At 62.4% G+C, this 26,576-nt stretch overlaps 1 protein-coding gene across 1 annotated transcript; it reads left to right on the top strand.

The window, feature by feature from the left end:
- The first annotated feature begins 168 nt into the window (after nt 1–168).
- LOC128071413 (uncharacterized) lies at nt 169–24,415 on the top strand. The gene is given in 26 exon segments (XM_052664285.1): nt 169–206; nt 7,340–7,453; nt 8,669–8,741; nt 8,826–8,963; nt 9,547–9,627; nt 9,713–9,805; nt 9,807–10,142; nt 10,597–10,707; nt 11,002–11,045; nt 12,012–12,084; nt 12,169–12,306; nt 12,571–12,657; nt 12,890–12,970; nt 13,056–13,148; nt 13,150–13,485; nt 13,940–14,050; nt 14,345–14,388; nt 15,355–15,427; nt 15,512–15,649; nt 15,914–16,000; nt 16,233–16,313; nt 16,522–16,827; nt 17,282–17,363; nt 19,576–19,707; nt 22,206–22,303; nt 24,383–24,415. Coding segments are annotated over 26 exon segments (3,021 nt in total).
- The last annotated feature ends 2,161 nt before the right edge of the window (nt 24,416–26,576 follow it).

Below are 26,576 nucleotides of genomic sequence, written 5' to 3' on the forward strand. Positions count from 1 at the left end.
ACCGGGGAGGCTCCGTCCGCGACGCCCCCACCCGCAGGCCAATCTGAGGCGGCAGGCGGGGCGGCTGCGCGCGCGCGGCCCAAGATAAGAGGCCAGGTGAGCCTACCTGCGCCGCGGGCGGGACGCGGGGCAGCGCGGAGCGGACCGGAGGCGCGGCGGTCTGGCGGCATGTCAGATAGAAGGAAGAGCTGGGCCCCTCTGTCCAGGTGAGCCGGGGTCCTGACTGCTCCTGGGGCCACAGGCTCGGTTTCACACCGTGCAGCCCCCGGGGTTCCGGCTCTCCTTACTCCTTGTGGACGCTGGCCCGAGCAGGCTGCCTGCGGAGGGCTGTCTAGCCCGGAGAGGCCTCTCTGGGCGCTGGGGAGGCGTTCAGGAGGTAAACGGTCAATTTTCAGCTTCTGAGCTGCCCCTGACTGCTTGTCTTTCTCTGAAAAGTCTGAGAGGCCCCTCCCAGGAAGAGGCGGCCACACTGCCTAGCAGGGTCAGTGAGTAGGCCGAGCAGGCAGGTACCCTCCCAGGGATGGGGCTCAGGTTCTGGGCGCAGCGTTTCGGGGTGCTGTCAGCGCTGGGGAACTTCATGCTTGGCGCTCTCCCTCTCTGTGCTTCGGTCTTCACTCACGAGTGGGGCCTTCAAAGGGTCCAGGGACTGGGTGTCTCATCTTCGTCTTCTGAACATCTAGTCAGGGTCAGAGAAGCCTGGGGGTGGGTGTCCAGGAGGCAGCACCTTCATGTGATTGGTGACTCCTGAACTCTGCCTGGCGTACCCCCAAGAGCATCTCCTGACCCCCTGACACCACCCCCAGAAGACTGAGGCCCATGTAGTGGATGGGCAGGAGCTGCGTAGGCCCCTACTCCTTGACCCGAGGGCTCTCGCTGGTAGAAATTGGCCCCAGGCGGGCGTTTGGGTGGTGAGGCCAGGCTGACTCTGCAGGTGTGGGCAGACCCTCCCATCTGGACCTTGACCCTCCCCTCTCCCCCACCCTCTAGGGACACCCCCCCCCCCATGGCAGCACCTCCCCCACCAGGGCTGAGGTCCCCCTGGACTCTCTGTCCTCACTTCTCTACAGCAGAGGCCTGTGGGGTCTGGAGAGGGGAGGATACCCCCCAAGAAAGGAGATGCTTGGTGCTCTGGACGCAGGCCCAGCATCTCAGAGCCCAGTCACACCCAGGGAGGGTCTGTGCAGAGGGTGGGGCTGGTAGTCAAGGTCTTGGACTCGGTGTGTGGGTCTGATGCGTGAGTGTCTGTGTTTCCAAGCGGGGCCTGTCTGTGTTCGGGTGTGTGTGGGTCTTGCGTAGTGCGGAGAAGTCTGGGTGGGTGGGAGGTTCTGACGTCGCCATTTGGGCCTTGGGCGTTCGCGTCCTCTCAGACCTACATTGAGCATGACGGTGCAGGGCTGGTCTTTGCTGGCCCTCTGCTCAGAGGCCCTGGGCTCCAGTGGCTGCACGGGTGGGCTCTAGTGCCCTGGGGAAGCTGCCCTGCCTCCCCAGGGCCCTGGGCTGCCGCAGCTGTTGCCAATGCTCGCCCAGGAGGCAGCTGGAGCCAGGACCCTCTGCCCCGCTCCCGGGAACAAGCCCCAGCTGGCAGAGGGAAGGGCTGTGAGTCACTGTCAAACGAGATTCCTAGGAGATGGTGGGGGGTGTTGAGGAGGGGGTGAGGAGTGTGGCTCCAGGCAGGGCCCAGGTGGGCAGTGGAGGGCCAGTGGGCCCCCCATCCTTGGCGCCAGATCAAAATGCAGATGCCCAGCCCTGGATGGTGGGTCGGGTGCCCAGGACAGAGCGAGGGGTTAATCATTTCCCCACCTGGCCTCCTGCAGCCCTGCCACCTCCCAAGACGCCTGGTTCTCCCTGGCACCTCTCCCTAGACCGTCAGGGCTGGAGCGGACCTCACTGACCATCAACAGTGGCCCCTTGCATGAGGAGGCCGGCTCCCCTCGGGCAGCACACTGGCCCCGGGTCAGAGGGCCTAGTGTCAGGCCTGCACCCGCTCTTCCCCTCCCAAGGGCTGCATGACCTGCCCTTTGAACCTGGGCCTCCACGGAATGCCCTGGGGCAGCCTCTGTGCCCTCCCCTGTTAACCCTTCCCAGGCAGCTGAGCCTTGACCTATCACACAGCAGATTTCTGTGTGCCAATTCCCTTAGGAAAGAAAGGTTCTGCTGGTCAACCGGCCCGCAGGGACACCCCTGCCCTCAGCTGCTGACCATGGGCACGGCAGACTCAGGAAGAAGGGCCTGGGGAGGGAGCCAAACTGACTCTCCCCTGCACAGTGGGCAGGGAGTTTCCCAAACCACAGAAGGGAAGAGAAGATCCCTTTGTCTAAGGATGGAGCATGGGTGCTGGCAGGCCTGCCTGGAGCGGAGAGGGCTGTGTGTCCAAGTGCCAGCTAGGTGGTGAGGGCAGCGGGGGTGGCTGCTGGGGCTTCAGTTGGTGGCCATGGCTCGAAACCCCCGGGTGCTGGCGTGCACTGACCCTGGCGCTCTAAAGGACAAGCCGTTGGCCGCTGGGTCTCCCCAAACCTGCTTCCCTAGTCTGCACCAGAGCTCAAGCTGACCTGGGGAATCCCAGGCACCCCACTCCCTCTGACTGCTCAGCTCCTGGGCTCCTGAGAAGGTGGAGCCTCCCTGGGCATCCTTCCTGGCACTGGGCCTGTGGTTAACAGGCTGCCCTCGCCGGGAACCTCGGCTCCTTCTTTTACTGGCCATCCTGCCGTGGGTACCTTGTTGATCCTGTGAGCCTTGGAAGCCTCATCTGCAGAATGGAGGTGACCCCCCCCCCCTGCATTCCTCAAGGTTGTGGGGGCCTCTTGTCAGTGGCGCTTGTGAGCACCCGGTGCTGTCTAGGCACATGTCAGAGCCCTACCTGCTCTGTTTATTGGTTTACTGGTCACTGTATTCACCAAACGCGTGTGCTTCTGAGTGCTGAGCACTGCTCTGGGCCCTTTGCTGTTGTTCAGTCCCTCGGTCATGTCTTCGCAACCCCATGGACCACAGCAGGCCAGGCTTCCCTGCCCATCACCAACTCCAGAGCTTACTCAAACTCATGTCCGTTGAGTCGGTGATGCCATCCAACCATCTCATCCTCTGTCGTTCCTTCTCCTCCTGCCTTCAATCTTTCCAAGCATCAGAATATTTTTCAATAAGTTGGCTCTTCCCAACAGGTGGACACAGTATTGGAGCTTCAGCTTCAACACTGGTCCTTCCAATAATCAGGGTTGATTCCCTTCAGGATAGACTGGTTTGATTTCCTTGCTGTCCAAGAGATTCTCAAGAGTCTTCTCCAGCACCATATTTCAAAGGCATCAATTTTTGGTGCCCAGCCTTCCTTATGGTCCAGCTCTCACATCCATACATGACTACTGGAAAAATCATAACTTTGACTATACGGACCTTCGTTGGCAAAGTAGTGTCTTTGTTTTTCAGTGCACTATCTAGGTTTGTTATAGCTTTCTTTCTAATGAGCAAGCATCTTTTAATTTCCTGGCTGCAGTCACCGTCCACAGTGATTTTGGAGCCCAAGAAAACAAAATCTGTCGCTCCTTCCAACTTTTCTTCATCTATTTGCCATGAAGTGATGGGACTGTATGCCATGAGTTTCGTTTTTTGAATGGTGAGTTTTAAGCCAGTTTTTCACTCTCCTCTTTCATCCTCATCAAGAGGCTCTTTAGTTCCTCTTCACTTTCTGCCGTAAGGATGGTATCATCTGCATATTGGAGGTTGTTGATATTTCTCCTGGCAATCTTGATTCCAGCTTGGGATTCATCCAGCTGCATTTCGCATGATGTAGTCTGCATATAAGTTATAGACATATAAGTTATTAGAGTCTGCATATAAGTTATAAGGGTGATAATATACAGCCTTGTTGTACTCCTTTCCCAATTTTGAACCAGTCCATTGTTCAATGTCCAGCTCTAACTGTTGCTTCCTAACCTGCATCCAGATTTCTCAGGAGGCAGGTAACGTGGCCTGGTATTCCCATCTCTTAAAGAATTTTCCACAGTTTGTTGTGATCCATACAGTCAAAGGCTTTAGCATTGTCAATGAAGCAGAAGTAGATGTTTTTCTGGAATTCCCTTTCTTTCTCTATGATGCAGCAGATGTTGACAATTTGATCTCTGGTTCCTCTGACTTTTCTAAACCCAGTTTTGCAATCTGGAAGCTCACAATTCACATCCTGTTGAAGACTAACTTGAAGGATTTTGAGCATAACCTTAGCAGCATGTGGAATGAATACAATTGTCCAGACGTTTGAACATTCTTTGGCACTGCCCTGGGCCTTTGGGTACCTTATATTCATTCCTGGGGCTTCACCCGCCCCCCTGGGAGTCTGATCTCCACCCCTCCTGTCCTTCTCTCCCTTTCCTTCTCTTAAGAGGGGTAGTTCTTTGTTTGGAGATAGCGTTTCTGTTGGGCTGGGGGTGAGCACATCACCCAGGTGAGCAGTGGGGTCTTGGTGTACAGCTGGGGGTCACTCCAGGATGCCTGGGCTGACACCCTCTGGGCAAGAAGCTGTCTGGTATGAGTCACTTCCCCAAGACTAGACTCCGACAGATCACACGTTGTCTGACCCAGGTTCCACCTACAAACCAGCAGTTTTCCCTGAGTGCTGAGTGGCCTGTGTGGGAACAGGCTTGCTCAGGCCCAAGGAATCCTGGGCGTTCCATCCCTACCTGGCCACAGGTGTGCAGGGGAGTCCCAGCTCTGTGGGCCAGTCACCCTGTTGGGGGTGGACTCTCATCTCTGCAGCACATGGCTGACCCCAAACTGTGGACTCGAGGGAGGGTCCACAGGGGGAGGGCTGACCTTGTGGACCCAGGGGAAGCCACGTGCAGGGGGCCTTTCTCACCTGGACAAGAGCATCAGGGCCTGGTTGAGGGGCCATGGATTCCTGTAAAGTGAGTGATGGCAGTGGCCTGGAGTGGTCCAGTTTCCATCCCATGATCAAGGCCGTGGTGCCTGGGCTGGAGCCCTTCCCACCCACTCAGGGGGAGTCGAGCCCTGACAGGCAGGGGTGCTGAGGTCTGCACCGCCAGCGAGGCTGACAGCCAGGCGTGGGCAGGTACCATTGTAGGGCCTAGGGTTTGCTGCCCCTTTGTGCTCCCACATGTCAGGGAGAGATCTGGTGACCTCACAAGAAGGAGAGCCCTGCCCTCTGTACCTGGCGCCACGTTTGGTGGCATGCATGTTCTGGGCACTGTGGTGGATGCACCCTGTCCCATGGCCTTTTCTCTCCCCATGGGACAAGCTCTCCACACTTTGTTTGCAAATCTCTGACACTGCTGCTTGTTAACCCTTCTCAGAGGCTGGGCGTTACAAGCTCCTCCTTCTGGAGCCCCCTGGTTGTCTCTTGTCCAATCGAGCTTTTTCTAAGGGTCTGGGAGCCTCTTTGCCCAGCACTGCCCGGTGGGCCCCTTCCTGCTGTCTCAGCACATCCCCTTCCTGTGGTCCACCAGGCTGGCTCCTCTCTCCTCCATCGAGTGAGTGTCTCCTCACCCTTCACGTCCTCCTGCCCCACCCCCACCACCACTGCTGAGACATCTCACTGAAACCTTCCCTCCCTGATGGCCCCCAGCCTTCTAAAAGCACCACCAGGAGCTGCTCAAGCCCACTTTCCTTCATTTTTCTCATTGCCTCGCTGGCCCCCCATCCCCATCCAGCCCCCCAGCAAACCCAGTAGACTCTGCCTTCAAATTGTGTCCCAAATCCATCACTTAAGTCTCCTAGTGGCTCCCCACACATGGAGTGAACCCGCGTCTCCCTTGGTCCCGAAGCACCTGCTCTGGCTCCACTTCTGCTGAGTTCAGCATCCCCCGCCCCCAATGCCGCACATGCCGGCTCCACCAGCACCCCCGCTCCTCACAGCTCTGTCCCCTCCAGCGCTGCCGCCCCTTGTCTTTTGTCCCTCCTGTCCTTTTGTTCACGAGCCGGGGAGCCCTGCTCAAAAAACGTGAGTTTACTAAACACCAGGTCAGCGAACATGACGCTGGGCCTGAACGAAGAGGTCAGGGTGGTGGTGTGGCTCCTGCCCCTTTTAGGGAGGAGGACTGGGGAGGTGCAGGGAAGTGACCCCCCCTTAGGTGGGAGGATTAAGCAGGCTGTCTGACCTGGCCCTGCAGAAGTCTCCCCAGGGTCCGGGGGCTCTTTCCTTTAGGAAGCTTCTTAGATAGGTTTTATATGTCATTCACTTGGTAAAACTTGTGGGTTTCCTCCAGGTCACGTGTCTGCTCCTCCTATGATACTTCTTCCGTGGTTGCATGTGAGGCTCTGTAGAGGCAGGCGAGGCCACGGTAGGAATACGGCAGCGGAGAGGCTGGGGAACAGTTTTGGGCGCTAACCAGGCGGGAGCCTTACTACCCTGCAGTGATGCTGGGAGGCGAGAGGGTGGCCTTCCCCGGACCCTTCTGATCGGGGCCCAGACTGCTGGACAGGAGCCCCGGCCCACATGGCCTGGAGCTTCCCCTGTGGCCCCTGGGGAAGCTCGGCCTCCCTCCCCGCGGGCCCCGCCCCTGGCCTCCCTCCCAGTAGGCCCAGCCTCTGGCCTCCAGGCCATCCTGTCCCCCATCTGCAGTCCAGCCCTTTCCCTCCCGGTGCAGAGCGGGGCTCACTTCCCTTTCTCAGTATTTGGCTGGTGGATCTGTGACCCTGTAGTTCCCAGTGGGAGGCTAGCCCAGCTTGGTTCCTCAGAAATTCTTTGCTCTTTGGCTAGAATGGGAGTGGGGTGCTGGGGGGAGGTAGGTGCGTGGGCAGGTGGGTGAGGATGACTGGTGGGAGGCTGGGGCAGGGTGCTGTAGGGACATGGGGCTGGAGGCAGGATGGTGGAAGGCGGGGTCTGGGGGCTGGCTATGAGGGGGACCGGTATGAGAGTGACTATGGCTCTGAGAATGACTATGAATGACTGTGAGTGACTAAGTGACCAGGGGCCAGAGGCAGGCTCTGCCCCTCACTCCCGCCCACGGGAAGGCTGGTTTTCGGAGGTGAAGGAGGCTGGAGCACCTAGACAGTGAGGGAAGCAATGCTGGGTTCCCCTTTGGGGATGGCTGGTTCATCTGGGATCTCTGTCTGCGGGGCTGGGACATCCCAGGGGAGCCGGGGAGCTGGGATGTTTCTCAGTCACTGTTCATCTGAGAGCCTCAGATCAAAGCCGGGCTCGGCCAGGTTCACCTGCCTCCTTCGGGCTGAGCAGTGACCACCCTGCCACTTCCCTGGGCGCCCAGGCAGGGTGGACCCCCATTCCAGTGGGGGTGCAGGGTGAAGTCCGGAACGCCGCTCCCCTCACCCATGATGTCAGCAGCGGGGACGCTCTGGACGTCACCCTGAGGCTATGCTGACCCTCCATTCCCGCCAGCCGGACCCAGCAGTGGGCCCTGGAGGACAAGGAGGAACAGGAGCGAGAACGCCGGCGGCGACTCTGGAACCTGAGATTCACCACGGACGATGAGGACCTGCCGGCCCCTGAGAGGTGCGGGTGGGAGGCAGGACCCCAGTGAGGATGGACCAGCTGCCCCTGCCTGGGGAGTGGGCTGACCTTCTGTGGGCCCCAGGCTGGTCAGGACAGCAGTCAGGACCAGTGTGGGTGAGCTGGGCCGCTCTTGCTGGGCATTTTATAAGCTTAGCTCATCCTTCCACGCTCCTGAGAGTGCTAACCCGCCTCTCAGGTGGGTGCACAGCTCGTGCACCAGGGGCACGACCTGGGGGTTTTTGGGCCCTGGGCCAACCATGCCCCTTCAGCCCGGCCCCCTTCTGCTAGTGGACCCCCGTGGATTCTGATGGGAAGGAGGTGCTGCTGGTCTGATCACTAGCCCCGAGACTGAGCTCCCCAACACGCCTCACCGCGGGGACAGGGCCCACTCGGGGGACGCATCTCCTCTCACTTCTGAACAAGCTCAGTTCGCAGACCTGGCAGGAGGCTCAGCCAGCGAGTGAACTCACCTGAGCTGGGGCGGGCAGGTGGAGGCACAGGAGGGGCCCTTCTGCAGCAGCCCAGGTTTGGGGCAGCCTCCCGTGCGGCTCCCCGGCTCCTGGAGAGGGGGCGCAGGGCATTTGGCCTGCACTGCACCCACGTGGCCATGGGGGCACGGAGGCCTGGGCACCACTCCCGGCTCCTGTGCCCATTGCCGTGTGACTCGGGCCAGCGCCCTGCCTGTCTTTGCTCCTCATCTGTAAACGGCAGGGCCTGACAGAGAAGAGGTATTTGTTGAAAATGGAGTGGTTGCACCCTACAGGCGTGAGGTGGGGAGAGCTATGCAGGCAGCACTGGACGGAGGGTTGGCAAGCAGAGGGGCTTGGAGCAGAGTCCACATGGAGGCCAGCCAGCCAGTGCAGCAGCATGGGGAGCAGCAGGTTCAGGAGGGCATCAGACCCAGGTCATGAGCCTTTCATGCCGCCTGTGCCTGAAGGCAGGATGGGGTTCCTGGGGTTCGGGAGGGTGGAAGGTGGAGAGAGGGGAGCAGCGTCTGAGGCGGGACTGACTCCACAGCACAGGGACAGCAGCTGTTTCTGGCCTGGGGGTCCTGCCAAATGGACCGTGTCTCGGGAGGACAGGGAGCCCCCACCGTCTGTGTACAGAGGCCGCGTTCTCTTTGCCAGAGTGAGGTGGGGCACAGGGGCAGGCCCGGTGTCCCGTGGGCGGGAAGGCCTCACCTGCTTTGTCTCGCCCTGTCTTCCTGCCCTGCAGCAGCAGCGTGAGGCTCCCGGCCAGCTCGGTCAAATTAGGCCTGAAGGTGGAGCAATACCTCTCGGCCATACAGGTGAGAGGGCCGGGCCCTGGGGTGTGCTGGGCATGCCAGGGGCCTCAGGCTCCAGCGTCAACGGCCTGTGCTCTCTGCTCCCAGAGATCAGAGTCTATCAGGTATGCAAACCCATTCCACACTGAGTTCCCAGTGGTTCCCGTGGATGTCACCAGCAAGCGCCACCTTTTCGAGAAGGAGCAGGTGGGCCAGAGCCAAGAGGACCCAGCCTCTAGCCGCAAGGTGAGTGGCCCTGGCGCACCAGGGCTCTGCAGACCGCTGAGCCTGGGGTCTGCAGAACTGGAGCCTGGGCACTGTGGGACAGCTCCATGCTTTCCTGCGTCTGTCTGGCGGACTCGAGGGCCCGGCCATGCCTGTTGCTGAGCCCCCCAGCCCAGCGGTGCACACAGCTCCGGGGGAGGGTCCTATGGCCTGGCCGTGTAGATGTGGTGAGGGGGCCCCTCTGGAGATGCCAGCCCGGCCCCAAGGTGGGAGCTCTCTCCTCAGGAGAACTTGCAGCTCTCAGGGGTGGAGAAGTCACAGCTCATCCTGTGGATGAGCAGGGCCCAGGAGTCAGCACAGCAGGGCCCACAGGTACCAGATGTGCCCCTCTGGCCCCGGTCTCCCTGCAGGCCTCTCATAGTGGGATGACCCATCACGGGAGGGACAGCCCTGAGTGCAGTGGAGATGCTCTGCACGCGGGATGGCCATGTGGAAGCCTGCGGGTCAGAGGGTGGAAGGAGTCGGGCCTGGGGTCCTCCCCTGAGAAGAGGCGGGCCAGGGGGCTCTGCAGCAGCCTGAGCCCGGTCTCTGACCTGATTCCCAGAACCAGGAGACACAGAGGGAGTTGGCAGCTGGCAGCAAGCCCCAGTGGAGGAAGAAGCCAGAGGCCCCGCTGGGTGCCGAGGTGAGTGGGGGCCCAGCGGTTGGGGCAGCTCTCCCTGGAGAACGTGGGCCAGCAGGCACCCACTCCTCCACGGCAGGCCTGGCAGGGGGTGCTGGCGGGCAGGGCACATGCGGGCTCCTAGAAGCCGTCTGCTGCACAGAAGACACTTGAGCCGAAAGCAAGCCTGGACCCTGAGACTCCCCCGCCCCAGTAAATGTTTCATGTTCCAGAAGATCTCTGTGCTGGAGGAGAGAGCTGTCTCAGGAAAGAGGGCAGTTCCAGACAAAGCCAGCGACTCAGAGAAAAGACCAGTGTCTGAGAAAGCCACCGTCTTCGAGAAGACCCCAGTCCCCGAGATGCAGCCGGCCCCAGTCAGGGCCATGGCCCCAGTGTGGCCCCAGGACTGGGAGCAGTCAGCCTCAGCAGAGTGCCCATCCAGCCCCAGGAGGCAGCGGGGCACTGGGCCTGAGAAGGAGCCCGAGTCTTTGGCGGGGCCTCTGCCCCGGGCTGGCGGCCTCCCGCCTGTCACTCTGCAGGTGCACGGTGCCCCCCACCTCCCTGTCCTCCCGGCATCTCTGGCTGCCTCCCTGTCTCCTGTCCTCCCATCTGCTGTCCTCCCGGTGTCTCTGGCTTCCTCCCTTTCTCCTGTCCTCCCTCCAGGCCGGCCCCAGCTCTGTCTCCCCTCCCTGCCTGCTCTGCTGCCCACAGGACAGGGGACTGGGATGGGGTCTCACCTGGCACCCACACCACACCCTCATCCCAGGCCCAGACTCCAGGGAAGCCTCAGATGCTTCTAGAAGCTCCCCCATCCCTGGAAACCCTGTCCACTGGCCTGGCCCTGAGCCTGTGGCTGCACCTCCACAGCCGAGGCAGCAGGCGGGGGCAGAGGACCAGCCTGCTGCCACCGCCCCTTGCTGCTAGGGTGAGCCGGGCCTGCGGGGGCTCCGGGCTGCCTGTCCTCCCGCATGACTTGCTCCCTGCTCCGTCCAGGTGAGCAGCCCCAGCACGGAGGCGGAGGCCAAGTCCCCCTCGCCCACAGTGGCCTTGCCCACCTTCAGCAGCAGCCTGCAGCGCTCCAGCCCCCACGCCATCTCCTTCAGGGTGAGCCTGGCTGCTGTGGGCCCCTCCCTGCAGGGCTCGGGGCAGTGGGGAGGCAGGCAGGAGGCACCCTGAGACGATCTGGGGGCATCAAGGAGGGGCTGTTGACCTGGCTTGATGGGAGGGGCCATGCCCCAGGCCCAAGGCAGGCCTTTCATGGGGGTGTGGCTGGCGTCTGTGTAGAGGAGAGTGCGGGCGAGAACCCAGGGTGGGCTGTGTTCTGAGAGGCAAGTCCTCCCTTGTGGAGGCTGTGGCTGCCACGGACCCCGCTCACTGGCACCTTTCTTCTCTTTCCAGATGAGCCCCCGGAGAGATAGCTCAGAGGCGGCCTTAACCCGCAGGTCAGGGCCTGGGGTTCATCTGATGTGGGGCTGAGGCATGAGGTGCAGCAAGGGGAGGGTCCAGCTGCCTGGAGAATGCGGGTGGGAGGGGACGTCCTGGGCCATGGGTTGCCGGGGGCGGGGTGGCGGCGAGTGGGTGTGCTGGGGTCGTTTGAGTCAAGCACTGGGGATTCATGCACGCAGGCTGCACCATCTGCCCCAAGACTGTCTCTGAGACCAGCAGTCCTGGGCGAGGCTTGGGGACGTGGGGCACACAGTGGATGAGGGAGTTGCTGCCTTTGCTTCAGAGTGAGACGTGCAGGAACCACAGGGCTCAGAGGTCCCAGGGGTTCAGGACAGGAACCGAGGGCTGGAGCCCCTTGCAGTCAGGGGAGCTCAGCCTGCGAGAGTGGGGTGAGGGCAGAAGATGGTGAGCGTCAGGGAGCATGAGGTGGGGAGAACTCTATGAGACAGCAGGGCGATGGCAGGGGGCGGAGGGCATCAGGGGATGTGAGGTGGGGAGAGCGCTGCAGGCAGCTCTGGACGGAGGGTCGGCAAGCGGAGGGGCTTGGAACAGAGTCCGCATGGAGGCCAGCTAGCCTGCGTGGCAGCACGGGGAGCAGGGTTGGGGCACCAGGTTCAGGAGGGCATCAGACCCAGGTCATGGGCCTTTCATGCTGCCTGTGCCTGAGGGCAGGATGGGGTTGATCTGGAAAGGGGAGCCTGGGGTTCGGGAGGGTGGAAGGTGGAGAGAGGGGAGCAGCGTCTGAGGCGGGACTGACTCCACAGCACAGGGACAGCAGCTGTTTCTGGCCTGGGGGTCCTGCCAAATGGACCGTGTCTCGGGAGGACAGGGAGCCCCCACCGTCTGTGTACAGAGGCCGCGTTCTCTTTGCCAGAGTGAGGTGGGGCACAGGGGCAGGCCCGGTGTCCCGTGGGCGGGAAGGCCTCACCTGCTTTGTCTCGCCCTGTCTTCCTGCCCTGCAGCAGCAGCGTGAGGCTCCCGGCCAGCTCGGTCAAATTAGGCCTGAAGGTGGAGCAATACCTCTCGGCCATACAGGTGAGAGGGCCGGGCCCTGGGGTGTGCTGGGCATGCCAGGGGCCTCAGGCTCCAGCGTCAACGGCCTGTGCTCTCTGCTCCCAGAGATCAGAGTCTCTCAGGTATGCAAACCCATTCCACACTGAGTTCCCAGTGGTTCCCGTGGATGTCACCAGCAAGCGCCACCTTTTCGAGAAGGAGCAGGTGGGCCAGAGCCAAGAGGACCCAGCCTCTAGCCGCAAGGTGAGTGGCCCTGGCGCACCAGGGCTCTGCAGACCGCTGAGCCTGGGGTCTGCAGAACTGGAGCCTGGGCACTGTGGGACAGCTCCATGCTTTCCTGCGTCTGTCTGGCGGACTCGAGGGCCCGGCCATGCCTGTTGCTGAGCCCCCCAGCCCAGCGGTGCACACAGCTCCGGGGGAGGGTCCTATGGCCTGGCCGTGTAGATGTGGTGAGGGGGCCCCTCTGGAGATGCCAGCCCGGCCCCAAGGTGGGAGCTCTCTCCTCAGGAGAACTTGCAGCTCTCAGGGGTGGAGAAGTCACAGCTCATCCTGTGGATGAGCAGGGCCCAGGAGTCAGCACAGCAGGGCCCACAGGTACCAGATGTGCCCCTCTGGCCCCGGTCTCCCTGCAGGCCTCTCATAGTGGGATGACCCATCACGGGAGGGACAGCCCTGAGTGCAGTGGAGATGCTCTGCACGCGGGATGGCCATGTGGAAGCCTGCGGGTCAGAGGGTGGAAGGAGTCGGGCCTGGGGTCCTCCCCTGAGAAGAGGCGGGCCAGGGGGCTCTGCAGCAGCCTGAGCCCGGTCTCTGACCTGATTCCCAGAACCAGGAGACACAGAGGGAGTTGGCAGCTGGCAGCAAGCCCCAGTGGAGGAAGAAGCCAGAGGCCCCGCTGGGTGCCGAGGTGAGTGGGGGCCCAGCGGTTGGGGCAGCTCTCCCTGGAGAACGTGGGCCAGCAGGCACCCACTCCTCCACGGCAGGCCTGGCAGGGGGTGCTGGCGGGCAGGGCACATGCGGGCTCCTAGAAGCCGTCTGCTGCACAGAAGACACTTGAGCCGAAAGCAAGCCTGGACCCTGAGACTCCCCCGCCCCAGTAAATGTTTCATGTTCCAGAAGATCTCTGTGCTGGAGGAGAGAGCTGTCTCAGGAAAGAGGGCAGTTCCAGACAAAGCCAGCGACTCAGAGAAAAGACCAGTGTCTGAGAAAGCCACCGTCTTCGAGAAGACCCCAGTCCCCGAGATGCAGCCGGCCCCAGTCAGGGCCATGGCCCCAGTGTGGCCCCAGGACTGGGAGCAGTCAGCCTCAGCAGAGTGCCCATCCAGCCCCAGGAGGCAGCGGGGCACTGGGCCTGAGAAGGAGCCCGAGTCTTTGGCGGGGCCTCTGCCCCGGGCTGGCGGCCTCCCGCCTGTCACTCTGCAGGTGCACGGTGCCCCCCACCTCCCTGTCCTCCCGGCATCTCTGGCTGCCTCCCTGTCTCCTGTCCTCCCATCTGCTGTCCTCCCGGTGTCTCTGGCTTCCTCCCTTTCTCCTGTCCTCCCTCCAGGCCGGCCCCAGCTCTGTCTCCCCTCCCTGCCTGCTCTGCTGCCCACAGGACAGGGGACTGGGATGGGGTCTCACCTGGCACCCACACCACACCCTCATCCCAGGCCCAGACTCCAGGGAAGCCTCAGATGCTTCTAGAAGCTCCCCCATCCCTGGAAACCCTGTCCACTGGCCTGGCCCTGAGCCTGTGGCTGCACCTCCACAGCCGAGGCAGCAGGCGGGGGCAGAGGACCAGCCTGCTGCCACCGCCCCTTGCTGCTAGGGTGAGCCGGGCCTGCGGGGGCTCCGGGCTGCCTGTCCTCCCGCATGACTTGCTCCCTGCTCCGTCCAGGTGAGCAGCCCCAGCACGGAGGCGGAGGCCAAGTCCCCCTCGCCCACAGTGGCCTTGCCCACCTTCAGCAGCAGCCTGCAGCGCTCCAGCCCCCACGCCATCTCCTTCAGGGTGAGCCTGGCTGCTGTGGGCCCCTCCCTGCAGGGCTCGGGGCAGTGGGGAGGCAGGCAGGAGGCACCCTGAGACGATCTGGGGGCATCAAGGAGGGGCTGTTGACCTGGCTTGATGGGAGGGGCCATGCCCCAGGCCCAAGGCAGGCCTTTCATGGGGGTGTGGCTGGCGTCTGTGTAGAGGAGAGTGCGGGCGAGAACCCAGGGTGGGCTGTGTTCTGAGAGGCAAGTCCTCCCTTGTGGAGGCTGTGGCTGCCACGGACCCCGCTCACTGGCACCTTTCTTCTCTTTCCAGATGAGCCCCCGGAGAGATAGCTCAGAGGCGGCCTTAACCCGCAGGTCAGGGCCTGGGGTTCATCTGATGTGGGGCTGAGGCATGAGGTGCAGCAAGGGGAGGGTCCAGCTGCCTGGAGAATGCGGGTGGGAGGGGACGTCCTGGGCCATGGGTTGCCGGGGGCGGGGTGGCGGCGAGTGGGTGTGCTGGGGTCGTTTGAGTCAAGCACTGGGGATTCATGCACACAGGCTGCACCATCTGCCCCAAGACTGTCTCTGAGACCAGCAGTCCTGGGCGAGGCTTGGGGACGTGGGGCACACAGTGGATGAGGGAGTTGCTGCCTTTGCTTCAGAGTGAGACGTGCAGGAACCACAGGGCTCAGAGGTCCCAGGGGTTCAGGACAGGAACCGAGGGCTGGAGCCCCTTGCAGTCAGGGGAGCTCAGCCTGCGAGAGTGGGGTGAGGGCAGAAGATGGTGAGCGTCAGGGAGCATGAGGTGGGGAGAACTCTATGAGACAGCAGGGCGATGGCAGGGGGCGGAGGGCATCAGGGGATGTGAGGTGGGGAGAGCGCTGCAGGCAGCTCTGGACGGAGGGTCGGCAAGCGGAGGGGCTTGGAACAGAGTCCGCATGGAGGCCAGCTAGCCTGCGTGGCAGCACGGGGAGCAGGGTTGGGGCACCAGGTTCAGGAGGGCATCAGACCCAGGTCATGGGCCTTTCATGCTGCCTGTGCCTGAGGGCAGGATGGGGTTGATCTGGAAAGGGGAGCCTGGGGTTCGGGAGGGTGGAAGGTGGAGAGAGGGGAGCAGCGTCTGAGGCGGGACTGACTCCACAGCACAGGGACAGCAGCTGTTTCTGGCCTGGGGGTCCTGCCAAATGGACCGTGTCTCGGGAGGACAGGGAGCCCCCACCGTCTGTGTACAGAGGCCGCGTTCTCTTTGCCAGAGTGAGGTGGGGCACAGGGGCAGGCCCGGTGTCCCGTGGGCGGGAAGGCCTCACCTGCTTTGTCTCGCCCTGTCTTCCTGCCCTGCAGCAGCAGCGTGAGGCTCCCGGCCAGCTCGGTCAAATTAGGCCTGAAGGTGGAGCAATACCTCTCGGCCATACAGGTGAGAGGGCCGGGCCCTGGGGTGTGCTGGGCATGCCAGGGGCCTCAGGCTCCAGCGTCAACGGCCTGTGCTCTCTGCTCCCAGAGATCAGAGTCTCTCAGGTATGCAAACCCATTCCACACTGAGTTCCCAGTGGTTCCCGTGGATGTCACCAGCAAGCGCCACCTTTTCGAGAAGGAGCAGGTGGGCCAGAGCCAAGAGGACCCAGCCTCTAGCCGCAAGGTGAGTGGCCCTGGCGCACCAGGGCTCTGCAGACCGCTGAGCCTGGGGTCTGCAGAACTGGAGCCTGGGCACTGTGGGACAGCTCCATGCTTTCCTGCGTCTGTCTGGCGGACTCGAGGGCCCGGCCATGCCTGTTGCTGAGCCCCCCAGCCCAGCGGTGCACACAGCTCCGGGGGAGGGTCCTATGGCCTGGCCGTGTAGATGTGGTGAGGGGGCCCCTCTGGAGATGCCAGCCCGGCCCCAAGGTGGGAGCTCTCTCCTCAGGAGAACTTGCAGCTCTCAGGGGTGGAGAAGTCACAGCTCATCCTGTGGATGAGCAGGGCCCAGGAGTCAGCACAGCAGGGCCCACAGGTACCAGATGTGCCCCTCTGGCCCCGGTCTCCCTGCAGGCCTCTCATAGTGGGATGACCCATCACGGGAGGGACAGCCCTGAGTGCAGTGGAGATGCTCTGCACGCGGGATGGCCATGTGGAAGCCTGCGGGTCAGAGGGTGGAAGGAGTCGGGCCTGGGGTCCTCCCCTGAGAAGAGGCGGGCCAGGGGGCTCTGCAGCAGCCTGAGCCCGGTCTCTGACCTGATTCCCAGAACCAGGAGACACAGAGGGAGTTGGCAGCTGGCAGCAAGCCCCAGTGGAGGAAGAAGCCAGAGGCCCCGCTGGGTGCCGAGGTGAGTGGGGGCCCAGCGGTTGGGGCAGCTCTCCCTGGAGAACGTGGGCCAGCAGGCACCCACTCCTCCACGGCAGGCCTGGCAGGGGGTGCTGGCGGGCAGGGCACATGCGGGCTCCTAGAAGCCGTCTGCTGCACAGAAGACACTTGAGCCGAAAGCAAGCCTGGACCCTGAGACTCCCCGCCCCAGTAAATGTTTCATGTTCCAGAAGATCTCTGTGCTGGAGGAGAGAGCTGTCTCAGGAAAGAGGGCAGTTCCAGACAAAGCCAGCGACTCAGAGAAAAGACCAGTGTCTGAGAAAGCCACCGTCTTCGAGAAGACCCCAGTCCCCGAGATGCAGCCGGCCCCAGTCAGGGCCATGGCCCCAGTGTGGCCCCAGGACTGGGAGCAGTCAGCCTCAGCAGAGTGCCCATCCAGCCCCAGGAGGCAGCGGGGCACTGGGCCTGAGAAGGAGCCCGAGTCTTTGGCGGGGCCTCTGCCCCGGGCTGGCGGCCTCCCGCCTGTCACTCTGCAGGTGCACGGTGCCCCCCACCTCCCTGTCCTCCCGGCATCTCTGGCTGCCTCCCTGTCTCCTGTCCTCCCATCTGCTGTCCTCCCGGTGTCTCTGGCTTCCTCCCTTTCTCCTGTCCTCCCTCCAGGCCGGCCCCAGCTCTGTCTCCCCTCCCTGCCTGCTCTGCTGCCCACAGGACAGGGGACTGGGATGGGGTCTCACCTGGCACCCACACCACACCCTCATCCCAGGCCCAGACTCCAGGGAAGCCTCAGATGCTTCTAGAAGCTCCCCCATCCCTGGAAACCCTGTCCACTGGCCTGGCCCTGAGCCTGTGGCTGCACCTCCACAGCCGAGGCAGCAGGCGGGGGCAGAGGACCAGCCTGCTGCCACCGCCCCTTGCTGCTAGGGTGAGCCGGGCCTGCGGGGGCTCCGGGCTGCCTGTCCTCCCGCATGACTTGCCCCCTGCTCCGTCCAGGTGAGCAGCCCCAGCATGGAGGCGGAGGCCAAGTCCCCCTCGCTGGTGGGCCAGAGCCGAGGGCCCAGCCTCCAGCCACAAGGTGAGTGGCTCGGTCCTGCCAGGCGTCTGCAGACCGCTGAGCCTGGGGTCTGCAGAGCTGAAGCCTGGGCACTGCAGGACAGTTCCATGCTTTCCTGTGTCTGTCTGGCGGACTCTAGGGCCCGGCCATGCCTGTTGCTGAGCCCCCAGCCCAGCTGTTCACACAGCTCCAGGGGAGGGTCCCATGGCCTGGCCGTGTAGATGTGGGGAGGGGGGCCCTCTGGAGATGCCAGCCCGGCCCCAAGGTGGGAGCTCTCTCCTCAGGAGAACTTGCAGCTCTCAGGGGTGGAGAAGTCACAGTTCAACCTGTGGATGAGCAGGGCCCAGGGGTCAGCACAGCAGGGCCCACAGGTACTGCGCGTCTCCCTGCAGGCCTCTCGTAGTGGAATGACCCGTCAGGGACGGGACAGCCCCAAGCATAGTGGATAAGCTCTGCATGCGGGATGGCTGTGGGGAAGCCTGTGGGTCAGAGGGCGGAAGGAGGGCCTGGAGTCCTCCCCCAGGAAGGGACGGGCCAGGGGACTCTGCAGCAGCCTGAGCCCGGTCTCTGTCCTGATGCCCAGAACCAGGAGACGCAGTAGGAGTCGGAAGCTGGCAAGAGTCCCCAGTGTAGGAAGAAGCCGGAGCCCCCGCTGGGTGCCAAGGTGAGTCGGGGCCCAGGGGCTGGGGCGGTTATCCCTGGAGACTATGGGCCAGCAGGTGCCCACTCCTCCACAGCAGGCCTGGGCCCTGCCCAGCGTGGGGGGACTGGGGAAAAGGGGGTGTCCCTGCCCCGCCCCATGAACCCCCTTGTCCTAACCGTCCTTGGTCCCACAGGTGTGAGGAGCCAGTCTCAGGCCAGCAGCCGCGCTGGCTGCCTCTCCCGCCCACTTTCCACACTGGACCCGGGAGGATGCTGGCCAGCTTCCTCCCCACCCTTCTGGGGCAGGTGTGTCCCAAGCCTGTCCAGCTGCGGGCACTGCGCATCTGCACAGAACCTCGCCACCCTGTCCACGTGGACTCCTGCTCTTCCTCCTCCTCCGGGTCCGTCAGGTCGCACCAGTGTCTCCGTGCACCTCTCCCAGGCTGGCCCCCACCGTCCTTGTGCTGCCTGCCAGGCTGGAGGAGCCATGCTGACCTCTCCCAGGCCCTGCCTTGCTCCCCTTCACACCCCACCTGCTGTCCTGGCTAACCCATCCTGTGCCCCTCCCCACACTCAGGAAAGAGCTGATAAACTCAATCACTCTCAGGTGTGACCAATAATTCCTTAAAAATCATTCTTGCCAGAAGCTTTGCTTTTCAGCGGAGGCTAAACAGTGTGGGGATGATGTTCTAGCTGTGGGGGCCCCAGGGGGGCAGGCATTTGTCTGACAGCAGCCTCTGTGGCCACAGCCCAGCACACTTGCCCCCACACCTAGATCTCCTCTCCCCTGCCCTCCTGGGCCAGAGGGGACGCTGAGCTGTGTGTAGACCAAGCAGCCAGAGCCAGCCTGGTGCCGTCAGCTCTGCGTGCTCTGTGTGGCTGGTGCTGTTGCCCCCTGGGGGAGCCCTCAGTGCCCATTGGGGCTTCCTGGGAAGGGTGCAGCGGGCAGCACCACACTGCCCACCCTCTTGCACTCACTCTACACATGAAGGCCCTGCACTCACCCTTCGGGGCGGGGGAGGAGGGACGCACGCCCAGGGCGACCTCAGGGCGATGTGTGAGGACAGCACACAGCCCGGGCACCCGCCTGACCACGCCCGCCTCCTGTGCCAGGCCTCCTGTGGGTCCCCAGGGCCGTGGGCACCGTCTCTGTGTTCTTGTCCCTCATCTGCTGTTAGCTCGGAGAGGTGACTTCCCCTCGTGGGCAAGGGCAGGGCGTCCAGGGCAGGCCAGCTGTGGCGGCTGCAGTGACGGCCGCCTGTGCTCCGAGTTAGTCCATCCTGCCTTAGGATGGCCCCTGGATCCCACACACAGTCAGGCCACGGATGCCTGGAACCTGCCAGGCTTTTCCTGTGGGGCCTCGGGTGCCAGAGCCCTCTCCCAGGCATCCACGGAAGCAAATTCTGTCCCATTTGAAGGACTTTTGAGCTTACAAGGCACCCACTGAAGTAGCTTGAGTTAAGGGAAGGTGTAGGAAAAGCGGTTCCTAAATTGCAGATTTCGGGGCAGGACATAAAGCCTGGCTGGGCTCCCGGGAGCCAGACCAGGAGAGCGGGTGGCAGCCTGGCTGCTCACTGTCCCCCGGTGCCAGCTGCTGGCTCCTGGCTTCAGCCGGTCTTGCCCCGGATCTACTGGTACGGGAAGGGCCACTGGGCTCAGAGGCCCCCGGGGACCGTGGAAGGACAGCCTCAGCTGAGACGGGGCCAGGTCAACAGAAGAGCAGGTGAGGAGCGCGTGTCGGATGGGGCCTGGGGCTCCCCAGGCAACAAAGTTGAGGGGGGGCGGGACGTGGGTCAGGCGAGGGGGGATGCGGGGAGAGGCTATCGTTGCCCACGGAGAGGAGTGTGCGTCACCACAGGCGGCCCTTGGCAGGGCCGGGGCTCAGGGCCCAGGAGGAGTTGGGCAGGACAGGGGCCCTGAGAATTCAGAGAGCAGGCCTATCCCAGGTTTGCTTCCTCTTCTTTGTCCTGTCCCAAGCCCGTCCATGACCCAGGTGCTGTGCTGGAGGCCGCAGACACAGGCGTGCAAGCAAATGCAAGGCCCGTGTGCTGGCCACGTGGACATTGTATTCTAGTGGGTTTAGCAGATTGTAATTTTAAGCTGTCGTGTCTTGAATTTCAACCATCTTCCCTGCCCCTCTACTCAACCAGCTGCCTCTTTGAAGAGAACCCTTGCTCTTTGCTGGAAGTTTGACCTTGAATTTGACACCCTGCAGTGGGTCTACTCCCTGCCCAGTGGGGGAGGGCTTGCCACGTGGCTTGGGGGGCAAGCAGACCCCTCTGTAGGTGTGCTCACTGAGGCCGCCAGAGCCTGCCTCCCCCCTAAGGGTGTTCACCCGCTAGAGGAGCCAGTAGCCTGGAAGCACCCTTGTCCACACATCACCACAGCTGAGCTTATGCCCCAACCTGCCTTCCTGACTGCTGGCATCTGCTTTATCGGGGTTTTCAGGACAGACAGCTGGCTTGTGTTATGTGCCTGCTCCCTCCTGTCCCCTGCGTGGCTGTCCTGGTTTTAAATAGTTTATCTGAGCAGCTGGAAGACCACATGTGCTTATATGGCCTGCGGTACATGTTCCCTTAGCCCTGTCCCTGGCACCTGCCAAAAGAGCAGCCAACACCCCCTCTCCCCCTGCCCCCACCACCTTCAGCGTGACTCCCGCACACATTTCTCCCACCACCAGGCCGCGGGCCTGTTTAAAGCCTGTCCAGCCCCTGCCCTCTCCCAGACCCCACAGGGCAGAGCACACACCACAAGACCCATTGGCAGCTCCTGTTCTGGCTAAGACTGGGGCAGGCTCTAAGAGCAGAGGCATGCCCTGTAGTCTGGGCCCTCTGTCCGAAGTCACAGTGTCCACTCTGACTGGGTGTCAGAGCTGGGAGAGGCCCCCTTCCCTCGGGAGCTTTAGAGGGCGGAGTCTCAGAGATAACTCCCTGAACCTAGTTTAACGGACCCTCAGCCTGAGGCTGGAGACTCCGGTGTGAATCACAGACGTCCCACTGAAGGCCTGGGGTGGGTGGAAGATCTTGGGTGAATAGCTGTCCCTCCCTGGGTCTCTTTCCTCCTCTGTAGGATGGAGAGGCCAGGCCTCTAAATGAAATGATGTTCCGACCCTCGGGGACTCCCCCTCCTGACACCTCCTCCCTCTAGGCGAGGAGCCCCTGCCCCATCCTGGGCAGGTCCTCCCCCCTCACCGGGGAGCAGAGCCGGGCTGTGGGTGCCCACACCAGTCAGAACAGTCCTCGTGGCCACATTCTCCTCCATGGGGTTCAGAAGCTGTCAGAACTGCTGAGAAAGCCTGCCCACCAGAAGCAGCCAGGGGACCAGGGACCCTGGAGGCCCTTCCAGGCAGATGCAGGGCTGGGCCACACCCCAGATGAAGGAATTCATAGGGCATGGACTCCATCTTAGGCCTGTTCATGCTGATCATGCTCAGCCACCTTTCCAATGAACTCTGAACTCTGTGTTTAGTGCCTATGAAAACAACAGAAGGACAAGACCCCCTCTAGACCAGGGAACCTTGAAGATCTATCTAGGTTACTCATCGCCTAAGAGAAAACATACACTAATCACCCCTTCCTCCAGACAGGCCATAAATTTGTCTGTATCTATCAGAGTGTAACCTCAGGGTTATTGATTATTGGCTAACTGTTTGACTGTTCGAGCACATAGCACCTGAATCATGGGCCTATTGGGATTGTATTTTCCTTGGTTTATGTAAGTCTCAAGGAATTTGGAGTGGTGGGTTCAGACATGTACACATGGGGTATAAAAGATTTTCACAAATGCTGGTCAGGGTCCTTGGCTAAGAGGAGACTCTGCCTTGGGCCCGCCGGTGTAATAAACTGCACTCCACTATCTGCATTGTCCTTCTGAATGAGTCTGTTTCCCAGAATGCGTGGCTACAACACGTACAGGGCTCTCCACGGCTGAGCAGCGTGGAGAGACCCGTTTCCTGGAGGGGGAGAGCGGCTCTCTGGGTCAGGGTGTTAACCCTGAGTCCAGTGCCCCCACCCCAGGGTCCCTGCCCCCCATCCTACTGGGGAGAGCACCTGCTGGAGCTCTGCAGGGAGAACCGCTCCCTCCTGAAGGAACACGGCTGGGGGTTGCGGGGGGGGGGGGGGGGGAGGCACCTGGAGATGGGTGTTTGAGGCTCATTCTTGTCCTGGTGCAGCTGGGAGGCCTGACCTCCCGAATTCCTCTTTACCCTGGGTCTTCGGGCAGGAACCTGGGAGGATCTCATTGCCCTGGTCCAGCTCTGCAGGTGGGCCAACAGCTGCTGTCAGGACGAGTCCAGCTGCCTGCTGGGCACAGGGCTGAGGGTGAGGCCTCTGCTCTTCTGTTTCATGGATAGGTTAACAGAGGCGCAGAGAGGTTAAGTGACTCAGATAAGGTCACACAGCAAAGCTGGGTATTAAACCTTGGTCTTTGACAGCATGGCCAGTGTTTCTGCTTTATTCCCCAAGAAAGGTGACCCTGGCCTTTTGGCTGTGATGGCGACTTGCTAGAAAGGACAGATGGGAGCTTGGCGTGGGCCTTCTGGCCCCTCTTCCAACTGGAGGTCCCCCTGGCCCCCCTCCTTCCTGCCACCAGTGCCTGGACGCGATCTCAGATGCCTCTTCTGGGCTGGAAGCCCTCCCCCACCCCGATCTGCCTCTTGAGCGGCTCTATTTTTAGGAGCTGTGCTTACAGGAGTAGGGGGACTCGCAGGGCCACAGAGAGAGTGTGAGGGCCGCACCTCAGGCTGGCCAACCCCCTCCCTGGAGGCCTCCCTGCACCCCAGGGTGACAGACTTCTCCCAGCGCTCAGGCCCCTGGCCTGACTGCTCCCTTGGGAGCAGTGCTGACCTGCCAGTCCTCACCCACCCTGGGCTGGGGGCTGTCCCCCTGCCGCTCTTTCCCCACGCCCCATTTGGAGACTCTTTGGGATGAGTACCCCCACCCAGGGGAGCCAGCTTCAGTCCAAAGCACCCTATTGCCAGCCCCACCCTGCCTGCCCCACTGTAGGTCTGTTTGCCCTGACCCAGCAGGACTGGATGACTGGGAGCAGGCTCAGAAGAGTCACCAGCCTGAGGCTGCCGCCTGAGGCAGTCTCCCCTGGGGGCTACGGGCAGGGCTCCTTCAAGCACCTCTGAGCCACAAAGGGGCTGCCTTGTGGCGAATACCATGCCACCTGCCAGAGCTGGGGCTCACCGCATGTCTGCAGACAGGTGCCTGGGTGGGTCTCAACCATGAGGGCGGGGTCTGGGGGACAGGTGAGTGGGCATCAGCACCCCGTCCAGGGTGCCGTCACTGTAGCCTGAGTCACAGGTTGGTGGCCACAGCACTGGGTACAGCCTCCGTTCACCCTAGCTTTCCTCCCCTTGGAGAAGAGGAACCTGAGGCACAGGGGCCAACAGCCTTCCCACGGTCACACACACAGGGCGTGGAGCTCGTGTCCCGAGCCATGCCCACCTCCCAGCCACCCCTCTGGCCTCTCCGTGTGCTCACAGCGACTGGGACAGCAAGACACTTCCCCATGTGGGGCCCTGGGCTGCCTCAGGCCTTGGGAGTGGGGCTTGGACCCCAGCTTCTGTTCCCAGAGCCGCATGGAAGACACCCTGGAGAAGCTCCATGGAGCTGGGCTTTTCGTAGAGACGGCAGTTGTGAGAGATGAACAGACCCCACACCTGCCCAGGGTCCCCTGGGAACCACCACACAGGCTGGGACGTGGGTATTCCCTCATCTGTGATCCGCCTGATTCCCTGCTCAGCTCATACTCCCCATGTGTCTGGGGTCTGGTGTAACCAGTGTCTGCTGTGTGCTGCGTGTGTATGCACACGTGTGAGGGTGAGCTCCCTTCCATTTAGCCTCTGTGGGTCTGGTATCTGGTGTGTGTCTGATATTGTGTGTGTTGGTGTGTGTCTGCTGTGTGCTGTGGGTGTGTGACCTTATGTGAGGGTGAGCCCCTGGCCGTTTACCTGTGTGTGTCTGTGCAGCCACCAACACAGCGGCCCTGGGCGGCTCTGGAGCCGCGTGTCCCTCGGGTTTCCCTCCAGCCTCCACAGGCCCTGAAGCCATGCTCCGTCCTCCGTGTTTGCCCCACGGTGGCTCTGAGTGTTTCACAGGCAGAACCTCATGCAGCGGCCTCTCCCCGTGACCGTGGGCCCTGAGTTTAGCCCCAGGCGTTGGCTGACCCTGCGGCTTCCTCCCTGTCGCTGAGCTGCTCCCTGGGAAGAGGCCTGGCTGCAGAAGACTCAGGAGCCTGCAGCCTGGCCCTGCTGAAAGGGCGTCTCTGCACGACAGGGGCGCGGGCCCGGTGCAGCTGGTCCAGGGCTGGGGAATGGCAGGCTCAGGGCTTCCCACAGAGACGAGCGGCTGGCCCTCTGCCCACCTGGACTGTCTCTCTCTCTCTCTCTGTAGAGGGAAGAGGAGGCCATGTCGGACGTGGAATAGAGGGTGGATGAGTATGAGCGAGTGCTGGGGCGCTGGGCAGGGGCTGCGCCCGTCGAAGGCATGGGGAGAGCTGCACCCTTGCTTCCAGCCCGTTGCCTCGGGCTGCCCCTGGCAGGGGGCTGGCCGTGAAGACCCCAGGGCTGGAGGATGGACTGGCCGGGGGCTGGGGGTTGGGCCTCCTGAGAAAAGACCAGAGAGTTTCCCTGAGGACCCAGAGGCCACAGAGCCACCGTGCCCATAAACCTGCCCCAGACCTGGCATCATGGCCCTAGGGGCTGCTGGCCCTGCCCTCTGCCCTGTCCCAGGGGCCAGGGAGGGGGAGCACACTGGAAACCATCAGTCAGTCACCTCTGGGGGAGGCAGTGCCCGGGGCAGACAGGACCGCAGGCGTAGCTTGGACCCGGAAGACCCCTTCCTGGGCACCGAGGGTGCAGAACTGGGGGCTGGGTGGAGGGCTTGTGCCCATGGACTTGGGCCGGGTGGATGGGGAGAGGGGCGTGCAGAGCCCAGGGACCAGCACCCGCCAGGTTTCCTGCGGGGGAAGCAGCTGAATGGAGCTGGGCTGGGCTGGGCTGTGGGTGGGGGACGGGCAGACTCCAGGACCCAGCAGGGGGGTAAATGTCTCCGGGAAAAGGCCGTGGGGTGTGTGCACACGTGTGTAGACATGCGTGCTGTGTTCCTGACAGCGTCTCCCCTCACACCCCAGGGAGCAGGAAGGCAAGCACACCCCGACTCTCACAGAGCGCAAGAACAGCCTTGCTGGAAACTGACTCTCTCTTCTCTCCTTTCTTGTGCTCATGCCTCCTCCCAGAGCAGAAGCAGCTGAGGAAGGTACGGGGGTGGGGGTTCACCCAGTAAGCATCTCGCCTGTCCCCACTCCCTGCTCCCAGTTGAGCAATCCCCCCCCGCCCCCACCCCCCCAGCCCGGGCTTCCTGTGGGCAGAGTCCTGTGCCAGGCCATGCCATGTGTCTGCTCCACCACCTGACTGGGCTGGGGGCCACACCCTGCCAGCAAGTGATGAAAATAGAACCCCCCTGCCGCCAGCCCCGGCCCTGGCCTTCTCGGATGCTGGGCGGCCCCTCACCCACACGGGTCCTTTCTGGTCCCAGACACTGAGGAAGGGGCTCCAGGGCCTGAGTCTAGGATAGGACCCTGACCCTGTGCCGTGACGTCAGAGAACGACCTCAGGAGGGAGGCTGAGTCAGACACAGGGCCCAGAGGCAGCCTCACCGTGGCAGCGCTTCCGGGTGCAGAGGGGACTCCAGCCCCAGAGAGGCAAGTTTCAAACGACAGGACCCTGAGCAGACTTCCCCTGAAGGAGCAGACACGGAGCGTTCCAAGCTTTGTGGCCCCTGGTCCTGCTGAAGCTGCCACTCCAGGAACATTCTAGAAACAGTCTGCAGGCCATTGGGACCCAGTTTGCAGCTTCTGGTTAAACCAAGAACAGAGCGGCCCCTGTCAGCCACACAGGTCCCCCAACATTCACTGGGACCTTGGATGTCACTGGGCCCCACACCTCCCTGTGCCAGGCCTGCTCGCTGTCTGGTTCGCCTCTCCAGAGCACGAGGAGGTGGTGGAAGAGGAGGCTAGGGGCGGCAAGGGCCCCAGCGCTGCTCCTGTGGCAGCGGGAAGGCCCCCTAGACTGTGGTCTTCAGCCTGGGCAGCCCCCAGTCCAGGTAGGGCTCAGCCTCGTCAGTACACGCTGCACCTGCTTCCTTCAGCCAGGCGGTCCTGGGCCCCAGGCAGGTGTGCACAGGTGGATCCTGGACCTGGAGCCCTGCAGGGCCTCCTTGGCTGAGGACGTGTGAGGGGGACAGGGGGCTACTGGCAGGGCCTTGAGCTCAGAACCAGGACCATGACTCCTTTCTCATGTTCTGTTCAGAAGATGGAGAAGAGGAAGTTAGTGGTCAAGTTCAGCCTTTCCAGGGTCGTGGTTGCATCGCTGGATCTCCAACCAGTCTCTCAACAGTGAACTCACTCTTCCCAAGACAAGTCCTTGCCAGGCTGGACCCTCTGTGAGGGATGTCTCTCTGATGCTGAGTGAGCCACACAAAGTATTAGCAAACCCAGCTCCTCCATCCTGAACACATTCGATCTTCTCCTTCAATACCAACTGTCCCTGTCAATGGAGAGCCCCAGAATACTTCTGAGAAGAGCATT

This window comes from Budorcas taxicolor, unplaced genomic scaffold (genome assembly GCF_023091745.1).
Source record: "Budorcas taxicolor isolate Tak-1 unplaced genomic scaffold, Takin1.1 scaffold515, whole genome shotgun sequence".
NCBI lineage: Eukaryota > Metazoa > Chordata > Mammalia > Artiodactyla > Bovidae > Budorcas > Budorcas taxicolor.